General features: G+C 38.3%; 1 protein-coding gene across 13 annotated transcripts in view; it reads right to left on the bottom strand.

The window, feature by feature from the left end:
• Positions 1–2,583: 2,583 nt before the first annotated feature.
• The window catches only part of CSRNP3 (cysteine and serine rich nuclear protein 3), a 161,171-nt gene continuing 139,632 nt past the window's right edge, over positions 2,584–24,122 (bottom strand). For all 13 annotated transcript variants that reach the window (XM_073305688.1, XM_073305689.1, XM_073305691.1 and 10 more), the window contains 2 exons: positions 13,919–14,215; positions 2,584–12,965 (listed from right to left, as the gene is read on the bottom strand). In XM_073305688.1, the coding sequence (XP_073161789.1) occupies positions 11,916–12,965; positions 13,919–14,215 (1,347 nt within the window). In that variant the 3' untranslated portion in view covers positions 2,584–11,915. The remainder of the gene's footprint in view (positions 12,966–13,918; positions 14,216–24,122) is intronic.

Genomic DNA, 24,122 nt, shown 5'->3' with positions numbered 1-24,122 from the left:
GGGACCAGGCCCCTTGGCCACCCCCCTGCAACCTCCCCCTGCTCCGGGAACTCCCCGGGACGCACCACGTCTGGCCGCGCTATAGCTGGGCCACCCCGCCAGAGCTGCTGCCCAGGCGCTGGGGGAACTGTGACTGCGAGGGAGGGGAGCAGAAGGGGAGGGGTCAGGGGCTCGCCTCCGCCCCGCTCCCCACGCTGCTAGGGAGTTGGGCTGGCTCCTTTGCGAGCCTGTCCTGACCCCGCTCCCTGGCAGGAGCTCGGGGGCCAGAGGGAAGGGTCCTGCGGGCCGGACGTGGCCCGGAGGCCGTAGTTTGTCGAACAGGTTCGTTGGGCTCTTTATTTCCTTTGATTTAATTTAAAGCACTTTAACTTGGGTTTGTTGCTCTCCAAAAGGGATTAAAACTACCAAGTACACAATGTATTCAGATGGAAGTATACTAGATCAGACTGCTATATGAGCCACTAACGTTTGCCAACAAAACTAACATCCACAGTAATTTTCTCTCTCACCATTCTCTGTTAACCCACCCACCTTTCCAAACATCTAGGAAAACAACAGGCTTTGCAGCACGCTTGATTTAAGTTATAGAAGGCTCACTCTTACTCCAAGTCAACAGAGGCTCGAACTGTTACAAAAATATGTGGGCTGATTCTCCTCCCACTTACACCAGTTTGACATTAGCAAAATCACATCGGACCAGATCTTTAGTTAATGTAAATTGGTCTTGCTTTATTAATTTCCATGGAACTATGACAATTTACAGTAGCTGAGGATCTGACCCATTGACTTGAATAGAATTACTTCTGATTTACATTAGTGTAAGTGTAGACGATATGTTTACAATGAATACAAATCCTATTTTACAAGCTTAAATCTAGCTTACTTGTGAAACTGGAGTGCTGCCTTCTTTATTGACAGTACTAGTTTTAAAGGTTGTTTATCCTTTTTTCTGTCAGTATGTCTTGACTATAGTGGCAAGCCCTGGAGTGCAATTAATCATAGTTCATGGAAAAGCAAACCACAGACCGGTAACAGATGTTCATCTCTATTTTCTTTTGCATAACTCCTCCAAAGATAAAATGATGTTTTATGAAAAGGCCTTCATAGCAGATTTTACTAGAGAACAACAGCCGATCTTTCAATTAACAATAATTTTAAATATTATAAATTCAGATCCATAGCTGACTTATTTAAAAATATAAAACTCAAATTAGTTTAAATCTTCTAAACATAGTAATAGAATAATCAGAGAAAACACTATGATAAAAATATAAATTCCCTAGAGGGGCTATGTTAGTTAGTTGGTAGTTTTCAGAATAATTAGGCAATAGGCTGAAAGATAACACTGCCATTTACCTACCTTCATCTACTTTAAATTTGTTTGGTGTATAAAATTACTGCAATATGGCCAACAGAGGGAGTATTGCAAAATTATTTTGAGCAGCATTTGAAAAATCTTTCTTCCTCAGCCCAAAGAAAACTGGCATGACAAAGTTACCAGGATAATAAGTACAGCTGAATCATGCAATTTCTCCTTCTGCCCATTTTAATTAAAGAGTATGTGCTACTGTTCACTAAGATGCAAACAGATATACCAAATATGGCATTCCTGCCCCTTTCTTTACATCTGAAGGTTGCTTACACTCAGGGCTTGGCTACACTTACAGATATAGAGTGCTTTGGGTTAAACCAGCCTTCGTAAAGCGCAGGAGGGAGAGTGCTGCAGTGTCCACACTGACAGCTGAAAGTGCTCTGGCCTGGCCACATTTGCAGCACTGGCAGCAGCACTGGGAGCGGTGCATTACGGGCAGCTATCCCAGCGTTCAAGTGGCTGCAACATGCTTTTCAAATGGGGACGTGGAGGGGTGGAGTGTGTATGTGGGGGGAGACAGAGTGGGGTTTCGGGGTGCTGAGAGAGTGTCAGCACGCTGTCTTGTAAGTACAGACCCCGCCCCCCTCTCTCACACTCACTCAAAGCAAACATTAGCTGTTTGTTTTTTTCCTGGAGCTGATAAGCAGCCAGCACGGAGCTTTGAAAGGGCCACTTCCACATTCCTGCCGGAGTTCACAAGTAAGACAAGAGAGGCCACTTCAGTTAATGGGATTATGGGACGTTACTGGAGGGCAATCAGAGCGCTGTCATGTAGCTCCTCCTTCACACTGACCAGTGTCTCACCCAATACACAGCAAACCTTACCTCTCTGGGGGAGGTGGAGTACCAGCAGCGCACTAGCCAGGGAGTGAGAGCGCTCTAGGTGCCTTGCCAGCGTGGACGGGGAGTGAGTTAGAGCACTCTGGGCGGCTTTATTGCGGTATAACGTGAAGTGTAGCCAAGGCCTAAAGGTTTAAAAACAACTCATGAAAACATGCATTCAGAACACAAGGAAAGGAAGTACAAATCAGCGTGAAAAGGGCAGATTCTAAGGTTCCCTATGCTGCTCCTCCCGCTTGGAAAGGAGATACAGCACTAATTATGGCACCAGTAAGCAGGAGAGAAAACTGTTAGAAATTGTGTATTAGAAATAAGATGCACGTGGAAAAATGTCAGTAGCTGATGTAACGTAGAAACCTGTTTTACTGTGTTGCAAACAAATGGACAATATATATTGTACAATATATAATAAAAATACAGGAGAATACGAGTGTCACTAATAAACAAAAAGAAACCTAATGTTAAGACTTAAAAATGCTAATTTTATAATATGTACATTGCAGTAATAAGCCACAATAAATACATCAATTTCCATATCATTCATAATAAATACTGAAAATATAAATACAGAAGAATACAGGTAATTTGAATAAATTATTACAACATAAGGTCCAGGTTAAGTTCTGTTGAATGTTATTGTAGCTTATATTACCCTTTGGCATCTTTGATTTTACAATTTATAAAACAAAGGAAATCAATCTAGGAACCGTGTAACTCATCATGAATTTGTAATGTTCAATGATTTTCATGTATGTATGTATTTTGATTTTAAGATGAACTCTCTTTCCATTCACGTCTCAGTTTGAAAACATAAATAAAATGGTGCTTTACTGTTGAAAGCCTCATAATTTTAGCATGTAAGACCAGTTATAATGGAAAATAAAATATTTTAACTACATGGCCGTACAACTAGTTTTCTCAAAAATTGCTAGTAAGGAGTTATAGAGAATTTTTAAATCAACTACTGTAATTATACTGTTACACTGCAATTCCCATTGTATGTAACAATTAAATTGGTTATATCTGTTTGAAGGACAAATAACTCAAAGTGCTTTTGAAACTGTGATTTAATATAATATTAACCATATTAATTTACTGTCTTTCTATCACCAATTGTGAGCTCACAGAGTTTCAGAAGCACTGTTCATATTCTTGCACATATATTGCTGAATCTTTTAAAATATGTGGCCAAGGTAGACAATATAAATTTCACATAGCTGATATTTGTTTGACCAACCAAAGGTATTTTTAACATGAAAAATCTCTTTATAATAAATGCTGAATGACTTTTCTTACAAAATTTATATACTCTATCAGTTTTAAGTGAAACCATATCAAAATAACAAAGTGCCATGTTCTATATTAACAGGTATTAACCAGTACATATGTATTAATAATTTTATTTTCAAAAGGCTATTACAGCAGAAATGCGATTAACTAAAATAAAGCAGATCAACTTTACTAAGACACTATTACAGGCTGAGGCTGTTAGGAACAGATTTGTAATCTACAGATTTTGACTAATTCTGCACTGTTAAATGTCTAGCGCTTATTTTACATCAAACACTTTTAAAACATTTTTCACAAACTACACTTCAGACATATTTCCATAGAAGTGCCTACAGTCAATTAAAAGAAGGGCCCAGTTATGGGCATTATATAGATAATATATATATAAAACAAAAGAAGACTTGCTGGTATGTGAACAGTCACTGCAACACTTCATATTTTGAAATAGTGACACATAAAATTACCCTAATAGTTCTAGTACTTTTGTGTGGAACAATTTGAAAATAAAAGTCCAGCGGCGCATGTTCACGTAACAGCAAGACTTTTTTTGTTTAAGAAGAGCAGCTGGCAGTGCACACAAAAATATAACCCTGTTGAGAAGCCTGAAATGCCAGGTTTAGCCTGCATAGCTAAGACTCACTTGTCGGTGGGTGGTTTCACAGTAAACCCCAAGCATACCAAAAGGGCTGGCTTTCACCCATAATCCAAAACAAAACTGTAGGCCCATGTCAGTAATCCAGAAAAAAATAAGGATCATAGGAGCCTAAGGGAGTTAGATGTCCAACTAGCATTGACTCTTACTGGGAGTTGAATGCCTAACTCCTTTAGGCTCCCAACCTAAGTCACTATTCAGGAGGCCCTATATTTCTTCCATACTCTTACAGTGTGTTGTTACCTGAAAATTAGGTCATGTTAGAAGAGGATCCTGAGGAGCTGTGTTAACTAACTCAATCTTAAACATGACTTTGCAGTCAGGGTAGGCAGGGACAAGCTGTTTCACACTGCATCTGCTGGTTGTGATTAACCCTATGGTTTCAGTGATGTTTGCTCATGACCAGCTGACAGGATGTTAAACATGTCTTTTTCCTGTATATACTTGCTGCAAAGTTGTGTTTAACGTTAGTTAACACAACTCATGTCATGTTCTAACTCAACTTAATTTCTAATGAAGACAGACTTATGGTGCCTGCTCTGGGCCCCTCTTTACCTCAATTTTTGTCCTTTTTATGAAACTTTTCCTTTGCCATCAAGATAATGAAGGCCTTCTTCCAAAAAAATCCATGTCAGCGCAGATGCATTAACTGGGTGCACTGGAGCCATGTTTGTCAATATATTTTCCATTATTCCTCCAGACAGTATGGAAAACTATTTAGGCTTTCCTTGGGCTGCTGGGGAAACCTTTTCGGAGGAGTGGGGAAGGGGGGGGGGGGAGAAAGGAAGTACATATATTAAACACAACGCAACATGTTCTTTTCATTTTCTTGTGGACTTGTTACCACTTGAAGCTCAACAAAAGCATCTGTTGAACATTCTTCAGTCTGAACAGTTTGACAGACTCAGTCACTGCTGAGGCCTAAGTGAAAATGATTAAACAAATAAATAATACATTTGCCTCTTCATTTTCTCTGGGCCTACTTGAGAAACTGGAGACTTCCCATCTTAGAAGCCAAGCTGTAAAGCTCCCTGGGTGTGGCTCTTTAGCCTCCAGGACCAAACAACAGTGTCCCCTCTGTGCTACTGTGCACCCTGATGCACCATCTGCCAACCTTGGGTCCTCCAGAACACTAACACTCCATATGCCTTTCAACCTTCCCTTTTCAGAGAGACATACCTCATTTTAGACCCACATTTTAGCTCTTCCTTAATGTAAAGCCTCATCTCAAAGCAAAACTTTTTCAGGGAAGATACAAACAGAGCAAAGCTACCAAACATTAAATTCTTCAAAACGTGTGTCAGGTGAACCGGAGATGTCTATAGTAAATGCCAGAATGTAGGTTGCTTGGGAGACAGGGAACTGAGGCAGCTCTCATGAAAGGAATTTAAAACCCTTCTCCCCAGATAACAATGCTACTTGTGGCACATCAATACCAAGTTAAGTTGGAAGTTGCCTTGTGATTCTAGGAAAAAAAAATACTTGAAGACCCCGGAGAGCTCTTGTACTTTATATACTCTATTTTCTTAACTAATCAAGAAAACTTGTTTCTTACATCACAACTTTCTTGCTTTGGATTGCATACCTTTTCTTGGAGAAAAAAAGAGAATTATTAGCATGTCAAGTGACCACTGAGAACAGCAAAATTAAACAAAGTGCATTTTTTAAAAAAGAATGTTGGAAACTTTTTTTTTAAGAAGCAAATTTTGAGATTTCTCATTATGGAACATGTTAAGGAACTGGGCTCTCTGCTTACATCTGTTTTATTTTCTGAAAATAACAGTAGTTTTCTACTATTAATTTTAAAAAAATACTGCTCAGACTTTATATTTTAGAAATAAATTCTATAGAATATATTATCATCTGAGTTAATTCTACCATTTATTACTTTTAATATTTTACATCAAATGATTTGTAAGCACAATAAAGGCTATATTTACTCTTTGGCCCCACCAGGGGAGCTGTACATCCCTGACTAAGACCTGAGGATTTGCCTTTTTTATTATCCCCATGGTACACAGCCTTCAGCCCTGAATGATTCAGGAAATGAAACAGAGCAATAATCAAGCCCAGGTCGCCAGGCTACAATGTAGAGCACTATCATTAACCCAACAGGCTAATCCTTTATTCAGCAGATCCTCTTAAAACACTACAATGGGACAGATAGTCTCTTTCCTTCTAGCTCTGAGTAAGGGGTGGTGCACAGCTGCACTGCCCCAGAGCAGTCTGGGGAAAGAATTGAGCCAGAGACATAATTCTTGCCCTGGCTGGTTCCTCCCTTGCTCCAGGCGGCAGGAATCTGCTAGTGATCCCTACCTGCAGCAGATGACTTCCCCCTCTTCCCTGGCTCAGGTATGCTGGGTAGCGTATTGGGGAGAGGGAGCAGAGTCAAGACTCAGTATCATCATCCCCATTTTACAGATGGGGAAACTGAGACACAAAGAGGTAATGTAACTTTCCAAAGTCACAAAGCAGGCCACTGGCAGAGCTAGGAATAGAACCTAAGTCGCCTAAATCCCAGTCCAGTGCTCCACTAGGCAATGCTGCCTCCCACAATGCCAAACACAACTTTAAATATTAAAAACCATGGCAAAATAAATTCTCTGTCTTGCTGAGGTTTGTATGTAACCTGTAACAACCAGGTTTGGCTTATCGAAGAGTCTGCTCCCAGGTGAGTGGTTACTGTTGCGGGAATGAGTTTCTCAAGACATGTTGTGATGCAGGCCACACAAAATTAAATTGGGCATTTGTCCCCCAATCTATCAGCATTCCAGTGAGTAACAAAACCATGAATACTGGACATTTTGTATAATGTTATTTCAACATGTATGACATTTTAAAGAAACTCAGAGCTCTTTAAAAAAATCAATGGGAGGACTGAACCAAATATAACTATTAATAACAGGTTTCTTTGAGCAATAGGCTTTGCAGGTGTGAGTGCTGTTTGTTGATAACTGATCAAAATTTGATCAGAACCTGACCCAAAGCAAATGCAAAGGTACAAAATGGAACTATTGTTGTTAAAACTAAACAAAGAATTAGTAATCTGTACAATTTTAAATGACCGTCTTTATCAATAGTTTTAAATCAAAATTTACTCATCTGTCTGGCATGCGCTCAATCAGAATTTTTTTCTGAAAAACAACAATAAAATTTTAGATAATTGTTGCATTTTTTTCATGGCCAATTCTCTTTTTAAGTGAATGTTCCATTTGGCATGAGTTATAGCTCCTTGGAAACAACTACAATTGCCATAATTTTGCCAGAAAATTTCTAGCTTCATATTTAACTTTAGTTAAAGCTTAATATGCAAGCTAGTTGGTTATATCTTCCAAGAGAGGCAAGATTTACTTCATTAGGAAAAACTGCAGTCAGTTCTGTGCTGTTTTTACTAATCTTCAGTGTGCAAATTCTTTTATGTTGTACCAGAAGAAAATGTTTTAGGGTTACAAGTACATACATTATTCGGGGAAAAAGAGTTCTAGGAACACATTTCCAAAGAAAGCATTGCCTGCCAGCTTACAGACTGTTTGTAGTGTTGTTGTGCTGGTCCCAGGATATTGCTGAGACAAGGTGACGGAGGCAATATGTTTTATTGATGAAACTTTCATCAACTTTCTTGATGAAATGGACAAGCTTTTGAGCTGTACAGAGCTCTTCTTGAGGACATTTCTTCAGGACCTGCAGAAGAGCTCTCTGTAGCTCAAAAGCTTGTCTGTTTCACCAACAGAAATTGGTCCAATAAATACCAATACCTCACCCACCTTGTCTCAGTTTACAGAATGACTTTCAAAACTATTCTGCTTCTTGTCAATGACCATTACCAGACATCAAGTATCTCATGGATGTAAAGCTTTTTAAACACAAATAAGAAATGGAGACCAATCATGAAAATAAATGTGGCAACAAATGATGTGCCAAATCTGTACAGAAGACACACGTGGCTATTTGTAATTTAACAACATAACCCTTTTAGCACATAGAAATAAGGTTCACAAAAGTGAAAGTATTAGCAACCAACACAGGAAATATATTACTTAATTAACTGAGCAGTAGGGCACTATAGGTTGGCCAAGGGAAGGAGATTGAAAAGCACTCACAAATCTCAAGGTTTACCAAACCATTAAACAGAGCTTTTCCTTAAGTCAGTGCTTTTCAACCTTTTTTCATTTGCAGACCCCTAAAAAATTTCAAATGGATGTGCGGACCCCTTTGGAAATCTGAAGAGAGAGTTTGTGAACCCCCAGGGGTCCACGGCCCACAGGTTGAAAAGCATTGCCTTAAGCCAATGGCATCTTTTCCTCCAAATTCAAACATTAAAGGATGGCAAAGTGGAAGTAAGCTTGACTCATCTATGACTTCTAAGGCCTGGTCTACACTTAAAAAGTTTTGCCAGCCCAGATAGATGGGGGTTGATTTTTTTCTTACCCCTGACTGACAGAGCTATGCCAGAAAAGCCTTGCTGTCAACACGGTTATACCAGCAAAAAAGTACTTTTTTTGGTCTAGCTTACTTTGTTCAGGGAACTGGTTTAAGCCATACTAGCAAAATAATTATTTTGCCTGTATGAACTGCATCTCTACATAGGGGGGTTTGATGGTATACCTCTACTGGGGTAGCTATATTGGCAAGCCCTTTCCAGTATAGACAAGGCCTTGACTTTGGGCCTTACTCTGAGCAAGAAGCAAGCAAGGTCTTTTTGGTATGTGCATGTTGGTAAAATCATGAGAGCAAACTCTGGGTAAAGAAGTGTTAGGCCTGAGAGAATGACCAATGGAGTGTGCTGGTATTTGCAAACTAGTGTGATCAGGTACAATTAAAGGAAGTTAAAAACTGCCATTATTACCTTAACTCCAGATACCATATCCTCTGATTCCTCATAACTGTTCCCACTTTAGTTGTGGAAAACATCATAGCAAAATATTATTTAATCACCTCCCTGTCCCCATCCCTTCTTAGATTGTAAGCTCTTGCAGGCAGGGCCCATGTTTAGTTCTAATACTATAACAGCAGGACACAGTACCTAGATATGGTAAATACAGCACCTACCACAGAGGGGCCCCAATTTCGATCAGATTCTCTGAACTCTATTGCAATCTAAATGTTAAACAAGAATAATAATAGCCATCTCATTAATTTAAAGCTAGTTGAGATGTGTTTTACATAATTACTTATTTTTCTGAGTGTTTTTCTTTCTAATGTCACTGAAGATGTTCTTCATGTGGAAAGTTAGAGACTAAGAAAATAATTTCTTATTGCGCCATAGCAGGGCAAATAATGAAGTAAAAATCTTATTTTCATCTGAACTTAATACATTGGTTAAATGTGCATAATTATGTCTTCCTCTAGTGGCCAATCCACACTGAAGTTAAGAACCTGCTACTCACTCACAGCTACTCCGTTAGCTAGAGGTTTGTGCTTTTAGTGCTGGTGAGGTGTGTGCCAGGTTTCCGTGATGTGTACACATGTGCCCAGTGATTTGTTGCAGGGGCTCTGTAAATTAAGAGAGCTCTGTTATCAAGACAATATTATCAGTAACCTGCATACTTCTTTTTATCAAATGTTTCTAATCTGTTTCTCTTTAAAAATAAAGAATACTATTTGCTGTGTAAAAGCGAAGAAAACCTGTCTTAACTGCCTGCACACCCTTTGGGGAAAGAAAAGAAGTTTCTACGGCAAACAAGGGCCAGATGAATTGCTAGAATGGCTACTTTAGACAGCAAGTCAAAGTGGGCTGCACTTTCCCAGGAGATAGGAATGCCATGCAAATGAAGTATGCAATTCTTATTGAACCAGAACTTTTATCTCAAAGGAATCCCAATGAAGGCATTCATGAATCAATGTGGGAACAAATAAACAAAACAGCTCATGTTATGTGGAAAATATAAAAATATTTTGCCAATTTAGTGTAAAACAACTGACTTGAAAATGGTGTGCAGTGGTTTCATAAAAGAGCCATTAAGTCACAACTTCTTTTTCACAGAACATCTTTTTAGCATGGTAGTTTTTCTACCTGGAATATTGTAGCTGACTTTATAAAAAGTGACTCAACGGAAGAGTAACTGGTACAGAGTTGAAATCTACAATATGCTTACATCTGTACCCCTAAACCAACTAAATTTGACAGAGGTAAAAATTAAGCAGCAGACGCTGTAATTTGACAAAAAAGACAATCATTTCAAACTAACACCTATACAATGATACTTCAATATCAGTAGAAGGACAAAAATATCAAAACAGGTTAAGAAGTATCCTATTGCATTTTAAAATAAGGCAATGTACAGCTAGGTATATCTAATAAATGTGTAGAAAATGAACTCCTAGAAGTTGTTCTTCTCTAGAAAAACCAAGTCCAGATAATTTAAGGGTTGGGATGCAGAATGTGTTGTAATTCTCATTGTCCCTTTTAAAAAGTAAAATGAAAATCAGGTAATAATGAATGATGTATGTAATGCATTAGAATTTACCTACAAATTTTCACAAGTATAAAACTTCTGACACTCGTGTCCTTGTTGAATATACAGATTCTGGTACCCAATACTGTTATTATCAGAGTAATTAAGTGACTTTGTACATTTAGGGTTTGATCAAAAGCCCACTGAATGGCTTCAATGGGCTTTGGATCAGGCTCTTAATTTGTAAAGATTGCTAAATAGGTAGAAAAATCTAGAAAAACTTAAAACTATTTTCCATGCTTGCTTTAACCTCCTAACAGAATGACTCTTTGCTCTTACTAATTACTTATTTAAGCATTCATATACTGGCTTGGGAAAATTTGTATCAGTTTTATTACACTGAATTTTAAGATGTCTATTATATAGATCTCAAAATCTGGAGCTATGGCATATCTCCAAAATGGTTCACAGTTCCCACAATTAATAAGGTACTGCAAAATGGCACTAAAGTGCATTAGTAAGCTGAATATTTGTAGGGCTAAAAGGTGCTGTGCAAGTTTATAAACTACTGCTTTGTCCTTTACACAACATCAATTTTCTCCAGGGGAAGTTAACTGTGGCTTGTCATTGAATCAGACATTAATGGAGGATTGTCCTACTTTTCACCTTTATACAAAATATAAATGCCCCCTTACTCATAGATTTATCTGTCAAAAACAGTAAAAACAGACCTAATGTATTTTAAGATCAGTTGCTAGGAGTAGTTATAAAAAATGTATATCGTACGCCAGATGAAATTTACGTGGGCATGCTCTGCAGAGCTAGCTATGGATCTTCAACTGAAATGAACATGCTGTTCATCTTTATCAAAACATGAGTACTAAACTACCATAAATAAAATACAGTACAGAACACTTAAACCTTTTTCATACATTAATTACTTTTACATAAAAAGTCACTATCTTTTTCAGATATGTTGAAAATTTAGGACTCTAAACATGATTATTTCAAAGTATCGATTTAACAATCTTGCACAGGCCCAACAATCAAAAACATGAAGCTTTGATTCAGATAGCTTGGCAGGTTTCACATAGTTTGACAGGTAGGCTACTTTGAAATATGTATATATTTTTAATTTATACATTTTCTATCAAAAGACAGTTTGATTTCCGTTTTTAATCTTTACACGAACTGTTTTTGTGCAATGCCACAGCCATGTAGCTTGAAAGAAAAAAAACAAAATGTGTCTGGAATATTAACCATAGTCCAAGTTTTCTTAGTCCACAGCTTAAAAAATTATGATTCTAGGAAATCCAATTGGAGTGCATTTAAATAAATGGATTCAGTCCTGGAATATCTTAATAAATTAAACAGGGACTGTTTCCACTACAGATGATTTGATACACTCTTCATGCAGTCTGCTCTTTTCTGAAAGGCTTATAGAATTCTCAGCAGCTTGCTCTGGTATGTGACTGTCACCATTTAAAGCTGAAACAAATCCATCTTGAGAGTTACTTTTCAAGTATGAGTGAAATTCCACATGAGGGTGGCTTGGCCTATGTTCAGTGTATAAACTATTACATGGAACACTGTTATCACTTTCTGAAGAGGAGCAGCAGACTATCACAGAGGGGTTTGCAGAAGGGTAATGAGAGCTGCTGTAACTTTCCTCTGATTGCCGTGTGTAGTCAACAAACTGCTCTGAAGTCATATTGTAAGGCACCAGAGAAAGACTACCATTTTTAACAGTGTCCCTTTCTAAATAGGTCTCAGTGATCTGGTTATTACTGCCAGGGGCATGGTTCTCTATTTGGTAATACAGAGTTGTAGAGTTAGTGTAGTATGAAGCATTTTTAGAGTGGCTTTCACGTACTGCAGTGCCATCAGAATAGCAAAGGACAGAAGGAAGAGGCACTACATCAGCATGGGATCCCATGCCTTCCACAAAATCATCTGCTTTTTCTTCTTCCTCCTCCTCCTCCTCCTCCTCCTCTTCATCATCATCATCATCATCAGATTCACTGGGTGCTAAACTTTGTGTACTAGAATCTGTAACTCCACTACAAAAGCTACTTCCATCTTCTTCCTCCTCTTCCTCTTCCCCAGGACAATCCAAATCTTCAGCAGACTGCAGGTGCATCACTGCAGCCTGAGAGTCAGTTTCAATCTCAAAATTCTCTGCAAGTGAATATTCTACTGGGTGGGGTGCTGTACTCAGAGAACTAGTGTGAGCACTTACCTCACTGTGGCAACCATTTAGTGCAGGAAACTGCTGCTCTGTATTTTTCTCCAATTCAAGCTTCATTATTGTATGCAAAAAGTGAGTCCGTACACGGATGGGGTTAAATTCAATTCTACCTGCTGTATTGCTGCACCCTTCTTTAGTGCAACCACATGGAAAAGACATTCGATCCACCTTTTAAAAAGAGAATACAGGTTAACCATATGTACAATAAAATCAATGATGCAAGAGACACTAGAGAGAGACTAGATGAATAAAATAACAAAATGAGATTCATTTGGGGAAAGTGCACAGTACAATATATACGGAAAAATAACCAAAAGCACAGATATTCACTGAGAGGGAGAACCCTGGAAAGCAATAATATCATAAAAAAACAGAATGTTAGACATGGATTTACAATGCAGTGTAGCAGGAAAAAAAGACAATACCGTTTTAGGTTTGATACATCACAATGTGGATCAAGGAATAAATGATTTATCTTTCTATGGCTCTGCTATAACCACACCTGAAATACTGTGTTCATTCCTGGGGCCCTCATTACCAGAAAGAAGCTGATAAACTGAATGGAAATCAGATGAAAGAAACCAAAATGATTACTGATTAGGAGGAAATGGCTTGTGAAGAAAGGTGTGTGTTTTTTTGAATGAAATATAGACAGCTTGACAAAACAATAACTAAGGGGAGAAATGACCACAGAAGTTAGACAGAAACTGGGACAAAAGGAGTTTGGATTTTAATATTTGATTCAAAACTGCTTGTGATTATAAAGTAGGAAACATACAAATGAAGTAACTGCAGAGTTATACTCAGGGGAAAAGATGTACAGTACTTCTAAAATAAAAATTAATCTCATGAAATCAGCAGTCATATAAGTTAGTCACTCCTCTGTAGAATGTTTGTTTAAAGGCCCATAGAAGAATATGAGGAGCTGAGCATTTGTATTCACAGGGAAAAATGCCAGTTACTGCATGTCTTCAAACTAATCACAATAAAAACCATAAATTACGTTTTATTGGTTTTGAGACCCATAAATTTCAGCACTTAGTAATTCATTACCCATAATACCTCTGTTGTGGATTGTTTATGCCCTGCTAGTAAGGAGTGTCTGTAATATAGATCTTTACCTGGCATTTTATGCCTGCAAGGCTGCAAGTACAAGTTTCTGGATCACAGAACACTCGGCAGTCACAGCCACAATCCTCCCTGGATAGGCGGATAGCCCGCAGCTCATGTTTTTCTTCCACATCAATCTTTTTCACTCCAGAGGCTCGTAGCAGTGCCCTACGTTTTTTTGTTGGTAGGGGTTGTAGAAAGAAGTATTCATCTACTTCTGTGTTGTCTAAATCAATATCATCATCAGAAATGTCATCCAGCGTCAGAGTATCAGCCTCTTCTGATTCCACTGTACCATTCTTTGTCATCTGTGATACAGAGCAGTTGACACAGTATTAAGACTATACACTTCCTGAAACGAAAACCTTTTAGTTTTAGTCCCTTTTAGTGAGAACATACTCGTTATAATTTATTTGTTTGCATGTGAATTATAAGAACACTAAGAATATAGAGTGTTATACATGGTTCCGTAAAACTGATATTCAATGAGTCAAGAATTCTTAACAGTTTTCTTCTGAAGAGACTAATTAATTTCAGATGTCATTCATTTCAGAATAGTCATGGAAATAAAAATAAATAATTGAGAATTCAGATTTTCACCAATAGTTGCAGAATACGGAAGAAAAAACATTAATAATATTATCTCCCATATTGCTAGGAGTTGATATTTTAAAATTATTCATCAGTGCTTCCTGGTGACAGCAAAGTGCTGGACAAGGATTAACTAAAACCAACAGGAAACATTAGTGTTAGGATCAATATGCCCTTTTGTGTATAGACAATACAATCATGGCTGAAATCATGACAGCTATTCACAAACTAAACTGTCTTTGCAGGAGTAATAATTACTCCATCAGTGGAGAAAAAATGGAGAAACACACCAGAAGAAAAATACTACTATGCACTGTGTTGTTGTCATTTGAGACACAAGTACCCAAGGAAAACATTACCAGAGTTAGAATTTGGATGCAAAGTATGTGTGTGACATTCTATACCTTGGGGAAGCGTCCTGTAACCCCCATATTCCTCATTTTTATATAATTGTGATCTTACATATAAAGCATGCCTTGTAAGGTATCAGGGGAAAGGTTATGACCAGCTGAAAGTCATTTCTCTCTCCATATATATGTATCATTAATGCATATGAAGTTACGAGAATTGTGTTGTATGGCTGTCACTAAAACATGCTGTATGTTGGGGAATCAGCCAGATATTAGCTCCCCAGAGGCAACAGCAAGGAAAGAAACCAACACCCAGGCAGGGTATCAAACTACCTATCAACAACCATTGTCCAGCAAGGGAGTTACAATGCAATGACTCACCTGCATGAGGCCACCCCAGGGCAATTGCTCAACCTTGCCTGGAGACTCAGCAATGCACCCAGACATGCCTGGACCTGTGTTTTCCAAGCACATTGACTGAGAGTATAAAACAGACACAAAGGCCATATGCTGGGCCCTTCTCCTGCCCCCACCTACGCTACAAGCAATTTAGGGCTTGTCTACACTTAAATTTTATAGCGCTGTAACTTGCTGGCTCAGGGGTGTGAAAAATCACCCCCCTGAGCGCAGCAAGTCTGAGCGCTTTAAAGAGCTAGTGTAGACAGGCCCCGAGCACTGGGAGCCATGCTCCCAGCACTCGGAGCTAATCCCCTCGTGGAGGTGGATTACCAGGAGCACTGGGAGACCTCACACTTCAAAGTGCTGCTGCGGGAATGTTCCCGTGACAGCGCTTTGAAGTTTCCAGTGTAGCCATGTCCTAAGACACTGAGAAGAGACAACTCCAACAGAGGAGATTGGTCCAGGTTTAAGGAACAAACCTGCATATTAAAGTCTGCAATATCCAGTGGGGTGAGAAAAACTGCTTAATCTAGATCAGGGGTGGTAAAGTTTTTGGCCCGAGGGCCACATATGGGAATAGAAATTGTATGGTGGGCCATGAATGCTCACAAAATTGGGTTTGGGGTGCGGGCTCTGGTTGGGGGTGAGGGGTCTGGAGTGGGGCCAGAAATGAGGAGTTCAGAGTGTGGGATGGGGCTCCAGGGTGGGGGCAGGGATGAGTTTGGGGTGTAGGAGAGTGCTCTGGGCTGGACCAAGGGGTTCAGAGGGGGATCAGGGCTGGGGCAGGGGGTTAGGGTGCAGGCTGCGAGGGAAAGCCCCAGACCCTGCTCCCCAGCGGGAGCTTGAAGGCCGGATTAAAATAATCTGTTTAATTGTTTATCTTTACCAGTGAGTTTGTATGAAGTTTGGGACAAATCTGCTCAGGTTTTGCAAAGGCTGTGTATATCCACTTTCCATTGTTGAAGTGGTGAACCAATTAATAAATTTGCACTGCCTGTCTTGAGCAGTGCAAGGCAGTATATTCCTGAGGTACAGTGTTGGGAGCTGGGGGGGGGGGTGTGATTTGGCTCTGGTGCCTTTCTCTGTGTGATTCATGAGTGGCTCTGGGTGTGGGGCTCCACATGCTGTTGCTCTGAGCGAGAACAGTGCCTGGAGGGGTTTGCTGCTGGTCACTAGCAAGACATTGTGAGAGACAGCCCAGCTGGAGAGAGTTAAGGGGGCACAGTTATTTCCACAGTTCCAGGCTGCACCTTGGGGGGATTCCATCACAAAGTGGAATCAGAGAAAGGTCAAAGCATATAGTACTGTGCTTTACATTTAGGAACACAAAGATTGCTGTATAGGAATCCAGGGATTACTGTACTAGATCAGACCAGAGGTCCACCTAATCCAGTATGCTGCCTCTAGCAGTAGCCACTACCAGATAATTTAGAAGAAGGTGCAAGAATCCTGAAATATACAGATGTGCAGTGATCAGCTCCTGTCATTTGGTCCTGATCTATAATAGTTAGAAATTGGTTAAATTCTGAAGCATGAGATTTAAAATCCCTTCCAAAAAATTTATCATCATTAATTATAACAGTTCTGGATAGTCTTATTAACCATATAAATGTCCAATCCCTTTTTGAATCTTGTTAAGAACTAAGCTTCAATGACTTCCTGTGGCAGTGAGTTCCACAATCTAATTACACTTTGTGTGAAAAAGCATTTAATCAATTTTGAATTTGCCATCTTTTAATTTCATTGTATGCTCTTTTGTTGATATGAAACAGGAAGGACAGAATTTCCTGATCTTCCTTCTCATTACCATTCATTATTTTATATACTTTATCAAGTCCCATTTTATTTGTCTCCTTTCTAAAACAAACAATCCCAATCTTTTCAATCTTTCTCAATAATTTTTGCTGCCCTTCTCAGAGCCCCCTCTAATTCTACAATATCCTTTTTGAGAGGGGATGACAAGTACTGCACACAATATTCTAGATCTGGATATACTATGGATTTATATAATGGCATTATATTTTTCATATTATTCACCATCCCATTCCTTACGCATCCCAACTTCTTGTTTCCTCTTTTGACTGCAACTGCACATTAAGCAGAGGTTTTCATTGAGCTGTCTACAGTGACAGCCAGGTCCCTTTCCTGAGCTGATACAGTTAATTTAAAACATTACTAGGAGTACAAGTAGTTTCAAAATTCATTGTTGCTGCCAAGCTGCCCATTGACCAAGACTATTTAGGTCTCCCTGATTTAAATTCCTCACAGTACTCTCTGGTCTTGACTAGCCTAATTAAACTTTGTGTCTTCTGCAAATTTTGTTATGTCACCACTCATCCCCTTTTGAGATTATTAATGACTATATTAAACAACACAAGACTAGTCAGAACCTCAAGGCTTCCTGCTGGTAACCTTTTACCATAATGAAATTTAACTATTTAAACCTACTCTTTGTTTTCTGTCTCCTAGGTAGTTTTGATCCATGTTAATACTTTGCCTCTCATCCTGTGATTACTTAACCTTTTTAGTAGCCTCTTCTGCGCAAACTTGTCAAAGCCCCCCTGGAAACCTAAAGAAACTATGTCAAACAGCTCTTCTTTGTCAAAGAACTATAAGAGATTGGTGAGAGACAAATTTTCCCTTGCAGAAACCGTGTTGGCTATACCCTCTCATATTGTATTACAAACTTCCATGTGCTTTGAACTTCTTGAGCTTGGCGATCCGTTACCAATTTTCCCTCCCCAAAGTTCATGCCCCTCTCTGCAAACAACAAACAAACAAACAAACAAACTTGTATTAATGTTTTCATAATGTTTTCTTCCTCTTGCTACAACAGGGTGCTAATTGTTAGGTTCTGGCTGTATGTGTTTTTCAGGGCTGGACTGGCAGATGATGGAGGACATGGAAGTAATCTTTTGACTGAGCAATTTGCAGAAGAAAGATAAAGTGACAGTAGTGGAGTCCAGGAGTATCTTTGGCCACAGATACCTTGAAGTCCTTGCTTAGGCAAAGATACCATTCACTTCAGTGATAGTTTTACATTAGTAAAGGCTGAGTAAGAACTTCAGTGTTTGGCCTTTTGAGAATACCTGCCCTTTGGATGCAATTGTATACATTCAAGGACAATGGTGTAAGGTTCAGGGATAAATATATTAAATTTCTATTCTTTTCTGAATTATATATGCCTCTGAGAACTCAGTTATACAAAGACTCGAGAAACCATGCTATATCCTTTCGGCTGGAAAAGTATTGTTAAGAACCTCAAGAGTTCTTGATGATATTCTGTTACTTTCTAATGTATCTTCTTCCTCTCATCAATACATTATTTTAGAATAAGATATCTGGCAGGACTTAACACAAGCATCCAAATGTCGCCTTTTCATATACTAGCACTCATAGTCTTAAATTTATAACACCCCAACCCAGCAACACCAACACATTTGAGTAAGTGCGCCTCAAGTGAGAGCATTGAGCCAGATTTGCTATTCCAGCCAAGCTGCCTAGGTGAACGACTGGGATTGTAAGGGAAAAGGTGGCTTTAATTCACCTTAACATTTCCAGGATCCAAGGACCAGCCCAGCGCTTTAGACTGCTCTCACATATGGCTGGCTTCCCAGTTTGAAGGCAGGGGTTGGACTAATTTCCCTTTCTATGATGGAGCTCACTGCTTAGTTATCACTACCAGAGAGTACATTTCTGGGGCTCATAAAAATACTTCTGAAGAGAAAACTATTTGACTTGAGAGTGGACCAAATGGCAAGTATTTAAAAACATTTCCCCAAGGAGGGCACATCTGGATCCCACAAATTGTACATTCCTTCCAATTTCAAGCTAAACAAATTGAACACTGTGGTATACTACTGAGATATTCAATATATTTTTACAAACAAAGCATAAACATTTCCAACAAGTGCAGTAATATAAATGTGTTTTGTCAAGTGAGGCTTCCTTTGCTATTGTTATCAAAAAACATTTTGTTAAGTGGAAAACCAAATGCATATATTCCCAGTCTTTATCTTTCCTAAGCACAATGATTTCAATGAAGGTGTATTGATTTACACTCGCAGAAGATCAGGGCCCATACCTCTGAATTTGTGACTTCTGTAGGTTTAATTACTCACTTAATGTCACATTTACACACTGCTGTATTTTTCAAATAAAAAAACAGTGAATGTAAAGGAAACAACTTTGATCACACATTCACCAATACAGCACCTTTTGTTTGGATTTATTATTTCAGATCGCCGATGTCACAATTTGAGGCATCAATAAACAAACTCAGGGCCATATCCTGAGGTTCCCATTCCAATTTTACTCAGACTAAATCTCAAACCTTGTCCATGTTAGCTTTTTCTGTACTCCCACGGGAGCATGCTTGAGTAAGGATTGAGTAAAATCAGTGTAAGGACCTCAAGATCTGGTACCCAGTGAGTTTATCTGAATATTTTCCTATCCATAAGGAAATATATATTCAAATACATGCCCTGCACTTTCATTATAACAACAGATATTCTTCATTCTTTTCTGCTATCACTTTTGAATTTTTGTTGAACACTTAAATTCACAGTCAGTGCATGTGCTTCCAATTCTGTTATGGTTTTTTATGTTTATATATGGTAATATTACCATTGTTGCTGAGATACTCCCCCTTCTCAACTACTTAATCCTGACATCGCTGTTACTCTCTTTCTAGTTGTATCTTCTTTTACATACTGTATAAGGAAGAAGTCCTGTATCATATCCATATAACTACTGCTGCATTTATTTACTATATGCTCTGCTTTGTCTTAGGTACCTTAAGTCTCCCACTTTTGTTAACAGTTTGCCTTTTGCACAACCTTCTGGATTATAGCTGTCATTTCATGCCATTGTTCAAATGGTCTAGAGAGTGAATTCCTATCAAAAGTTTACTGTCTTTGTGGCCTCCAGTCTTGAGTAGTAACAATAATAGATGTTAAAGATAGAAAAGACCTGACAGATCATTCATCCATTTCCTTGCAAACTCAAGATTAAAGCAACTCCCTGCCCCAATCAAGGAGCTGACTCCCGATACCTGACTGGCAGGTGGGCATACTTACTAATATACTAACAAGAAGATATTTCCTTAGTGTACAGTAGTATGTCCTCTGTTAATATTTCATCACTATCTGTGCTTCTTACAAAGTTAGAGTGCTATTTCTAGAACTTCCCTTACGACACACTATTTCTTCCTCTTTCCAATGTATTTTGACTTTTATAAACAAATTGCAACCTTCAGAGTTTAAGCCCCAGTGATTTTCATTTCAGCTGCCGTGTTTGTTATTTCCATAATATTCAAATCTTTTATGCTCAGATATTTCCAGTTCTCTTTTTCACAGTTATATATAGGCATCTTTAAAACTTCTCTTGAAAAACCTTCATATTCTTCTTCTTTTCTGTTTCCCTAGATGTCTGCCCTTTCCGCACTAGCTAGCAAAAGATAAAACTTCCCTTGTGAACTATGCTTTAATACATTTTTTGCTAGAGAGGTGCGAGCACGTTTTCTCTGCCCAGCTATGGACCCATCTTTACTAGTCTTACTATACCTGCACATACAGAATTTTCTACATTAACACATTGCAGTTACTTTCCTTTCCCCCCTGAAACCACTTACCAAGCAGAGCATTGTTGCTCAGTTGCCTGTACGAAATTAAAATATAATTCTTGATCTAAAACTTAGTTCCTGCTCGTGGCAGCCAATTAAAAAGGCTATTAAAAGCAGTTTAATATAAATAATACAAGGAGAAATTTAATAAAGAAAGTTATGCTGGTGTAGGGAACATCACACATTTTTATATTACCTGAGGTGATAGAAATCTGTACTTTGTTCTGTTTGCCCCCAACCCGTTGTTAATTTTGTTAGCCACAACAAGCAGATATTAACTGTGTCCATTATATAAAATGTGGTGCTCTTCCTCTGCCTCTTCTGAGTCCAAAGATATGACAGTAGAAAAATAAGGCTTTTTATTCAGAAAGAGAAATATTTTCAAGCTGCTACCTAGACGTTTGTATCTGATAGAACAGTATATGTTTGGAGACGAATACAATAGAGTAGGAAATGATAAAATACAGAAATTCTCTGTGGGCCCCTGGATCTGAACATTCAGAGACTTTGGATCTGGAGGTGAATTTTGTAGGTTGGGTTCATGTTTAGTAAAAATAAAAATAAAATCTGTTTCTTTGCTGCAACACGTTAGCCACAAACATGTTCCTGTGTCATGTGGGGGATTTGAAGACATTTGTATCTTCGTATCTCTCCTCTGAATCTCTCTTATCTGGGTTAGTTTCTGGCAACTTTTGATTAGCACCCTCCAAAGACCAACAAAGAACTGATGATGATCCATGGTTTATTCAGTTATCAAATGCTAATCAGTTTCTTTCTAGCAAAAAAAAAAAAATAATTCAATTAGCCAGTGACAGGTAAAAAGTTAAGTATATGGAAAAATTGCTGAAAAAGATTTTATTCCTGTTTAATTTTTCCTCTGCTTTCTCATCAGTCCTAAAACCACTGATTTGACTCTAATTAATTTAATACTGCTAAACATTCCCATATTACAATGGTGTCCAGACTTCTTCTCAGTTACAGGTGGGAAAACATCTTAAATTAGGCCCAAGATCACATGCAGTGGCAATGCCATGATTTAAACCCAGTCTCCTGATCCCAGTCCTGTGCTCATCCCATTAGATTATGCTCATACCAGTTTGATTTCTCTCTCTGAGTTGTAACCTGTTGCCTCCATGCCAATATTTTCATAGTTTTCGTATGCTCAGAATGCTTGCAAGTGAAATTGAAGTTGAACTAGGTGATTGGTAACCGGCACATGCTCCTAACAGGATTGTGTTTTTGTCAACAAACAAGTCAGAATCTGCAACATGTGGATCATAGCCTTTATAATATAATCCCATGTCTGACATACGAAAGTCAGTTCTATACCTCAGGCAAGGTAGTGACTTCTTACTTACAGTCAAGTCTTTCAACTGCTAATAATCAAGGTTCATAGTCAAATTTATTGTTATCTTTTCTTTTGCGTGGTGACAGCAACTCTGAATTAGTTGGCACAGAATAACCACAGAATAAAAAGTGACACACTTTCTCCCAGTTACTGTAGACCACTTCCTAAATAAGCAATTTATCAGCTAAATACAAAGGGGAGCTGGAGACTATTAACTGTCACAAAATACATTTTCATGAAAGAATTTAGAGGAACATTAAATCCTCTTGTGAATGTCACAATATTGCTAATTTGAGTAAAATATGGTATAGGGAGAAATAACAGTCTATATTTTAAAGCTATCAGAGTGAAATTCATGGCAGTGCAAAGGATCAAACAAGGGCTGATGCACACTTAAGGCCTTGGTGTGAAATTCACTTCGCCTCTATAAAACCTGAAAAATTGAACTTTATGCCACACTCCTCTCCGTCCCCTTAGCTGAAAACTTCTCTTCACAAGGGAAGTAGGTGAAGAAAACTTAGTTTCTGCATCAGGTTTCACCAGAGTGCAAACAGGGCAAAATAATAATGCAGGTGAATTTCTTTTCTTTTGATTCTGGCTGCTAGAACTAATGGCATCTATTTGCACAGTACACTCAAAGTGAGGGGGAATGGCTGAAAAATAGGGACACTCATAATCAAAGGAATCTAACAGACCTTTCTAAAATCACTGGAGTTGTCCATAACTGGGCTTACTGGAGAAGTATATATATCCTTGAGTTTAAGGGTTAATGAAAATTTCTAGAGATGCAGAGCTGCAATGCTGAAATCCAAATACTAAAAATATTAAATCAGTTCACCCATTACTGACATTTCCAAGACAGATTTGAATGAATTGAGCCCTTTCAAACCTGTCTATTGTAGTTACTATGCAGCTAATAGCTCTCCTAGTAAAGTGCTAAAACACGTATCTCCACAAGCTAAAGGTAAATGCACCATATTCATACCATTTTGTCTTTTTTTATCCATTTTACCTAGTTTATATAGCAGTTACAAAATAGCATAGAGATCTTCCCTACAGATATTCAGAGACTAGAAAATTGCACTTGAACATATACTATTCCTTGTCAGCTATTCTTTAAGTACATTCTCTGATGTCTGTTAGACACTCATAAAAAGATGGAGAAGGCCTGGAATAATGGTTTTACCTTTTTTTTTTTTTTAAGGGGGAAAAGGGCTGCTAGAATAATTCTATTCCTATACTATGGTAGAGTAGACAACTAGGTTCTTTTCTAGTGGTTTTGCTTTGGATTCTCTTGTTTTCAGGAGGTACACCTCTGCAATGTGTAAAGCAAAGTCTAGCTTGGTGCAAGGTAGATGTGCTGACACATGTTTGTTCCCAGATCTGTGAACTTTTATTTCACTCAGGTCATGCTGGTGAATTTATTAAGTTTACTAATGTTTCCTCAAATGACAATTTGTTAAAGTAAATCCTCCCATGTCCCTGTCTTGTAGGCAGGATGATTTTTATGCTCCAACTCAAAAATTAGAATTTTCACAAACCACTGCTGATCTGTTAACAATGCTGGAGTGCCAAACCTCCCCAGTGCTTAAATCGTTAAAATAATCTTTGTCTTTTTAAAAATTCTTCTTTGATTTTAATAATATGGGGAGCTAAATAAGAAACTACTATTCCCAGCAAGTAAAACAAAAAGAAAACAAAGTACCTAACATAGATAGTCACTCCTTATCAGACATTTTCATTTTGAAATGAGACCCACAATAAGTCACCTTTGCTACCTAGGAGTCCACATATTTAATGCAATGTAGAAATTAACAAACCAGGAGAACTGAAATAAAAACTACTACTTTATTTTGTAGAACTGATCAATGAAATTGTTTTTAATTATTCACTTTATTAATATA

This window comes from Lepidochelys kempii, chromosome 11 (assembly GCF_965140265.1).
Source record: "Lepidochelys kempii isolate rLepKem1 chromosome 11, rLepKem1.hap2, whole genome shotgun sequence".
NCBI lineage: Eukaryota > Metazoa > Chordata > Testudines > Cheloniidae > Lepidochelys > Lepidochelys kempii.
This window is presented reverse-complemented; position numbering and strand designations above follow the sequence as displayed.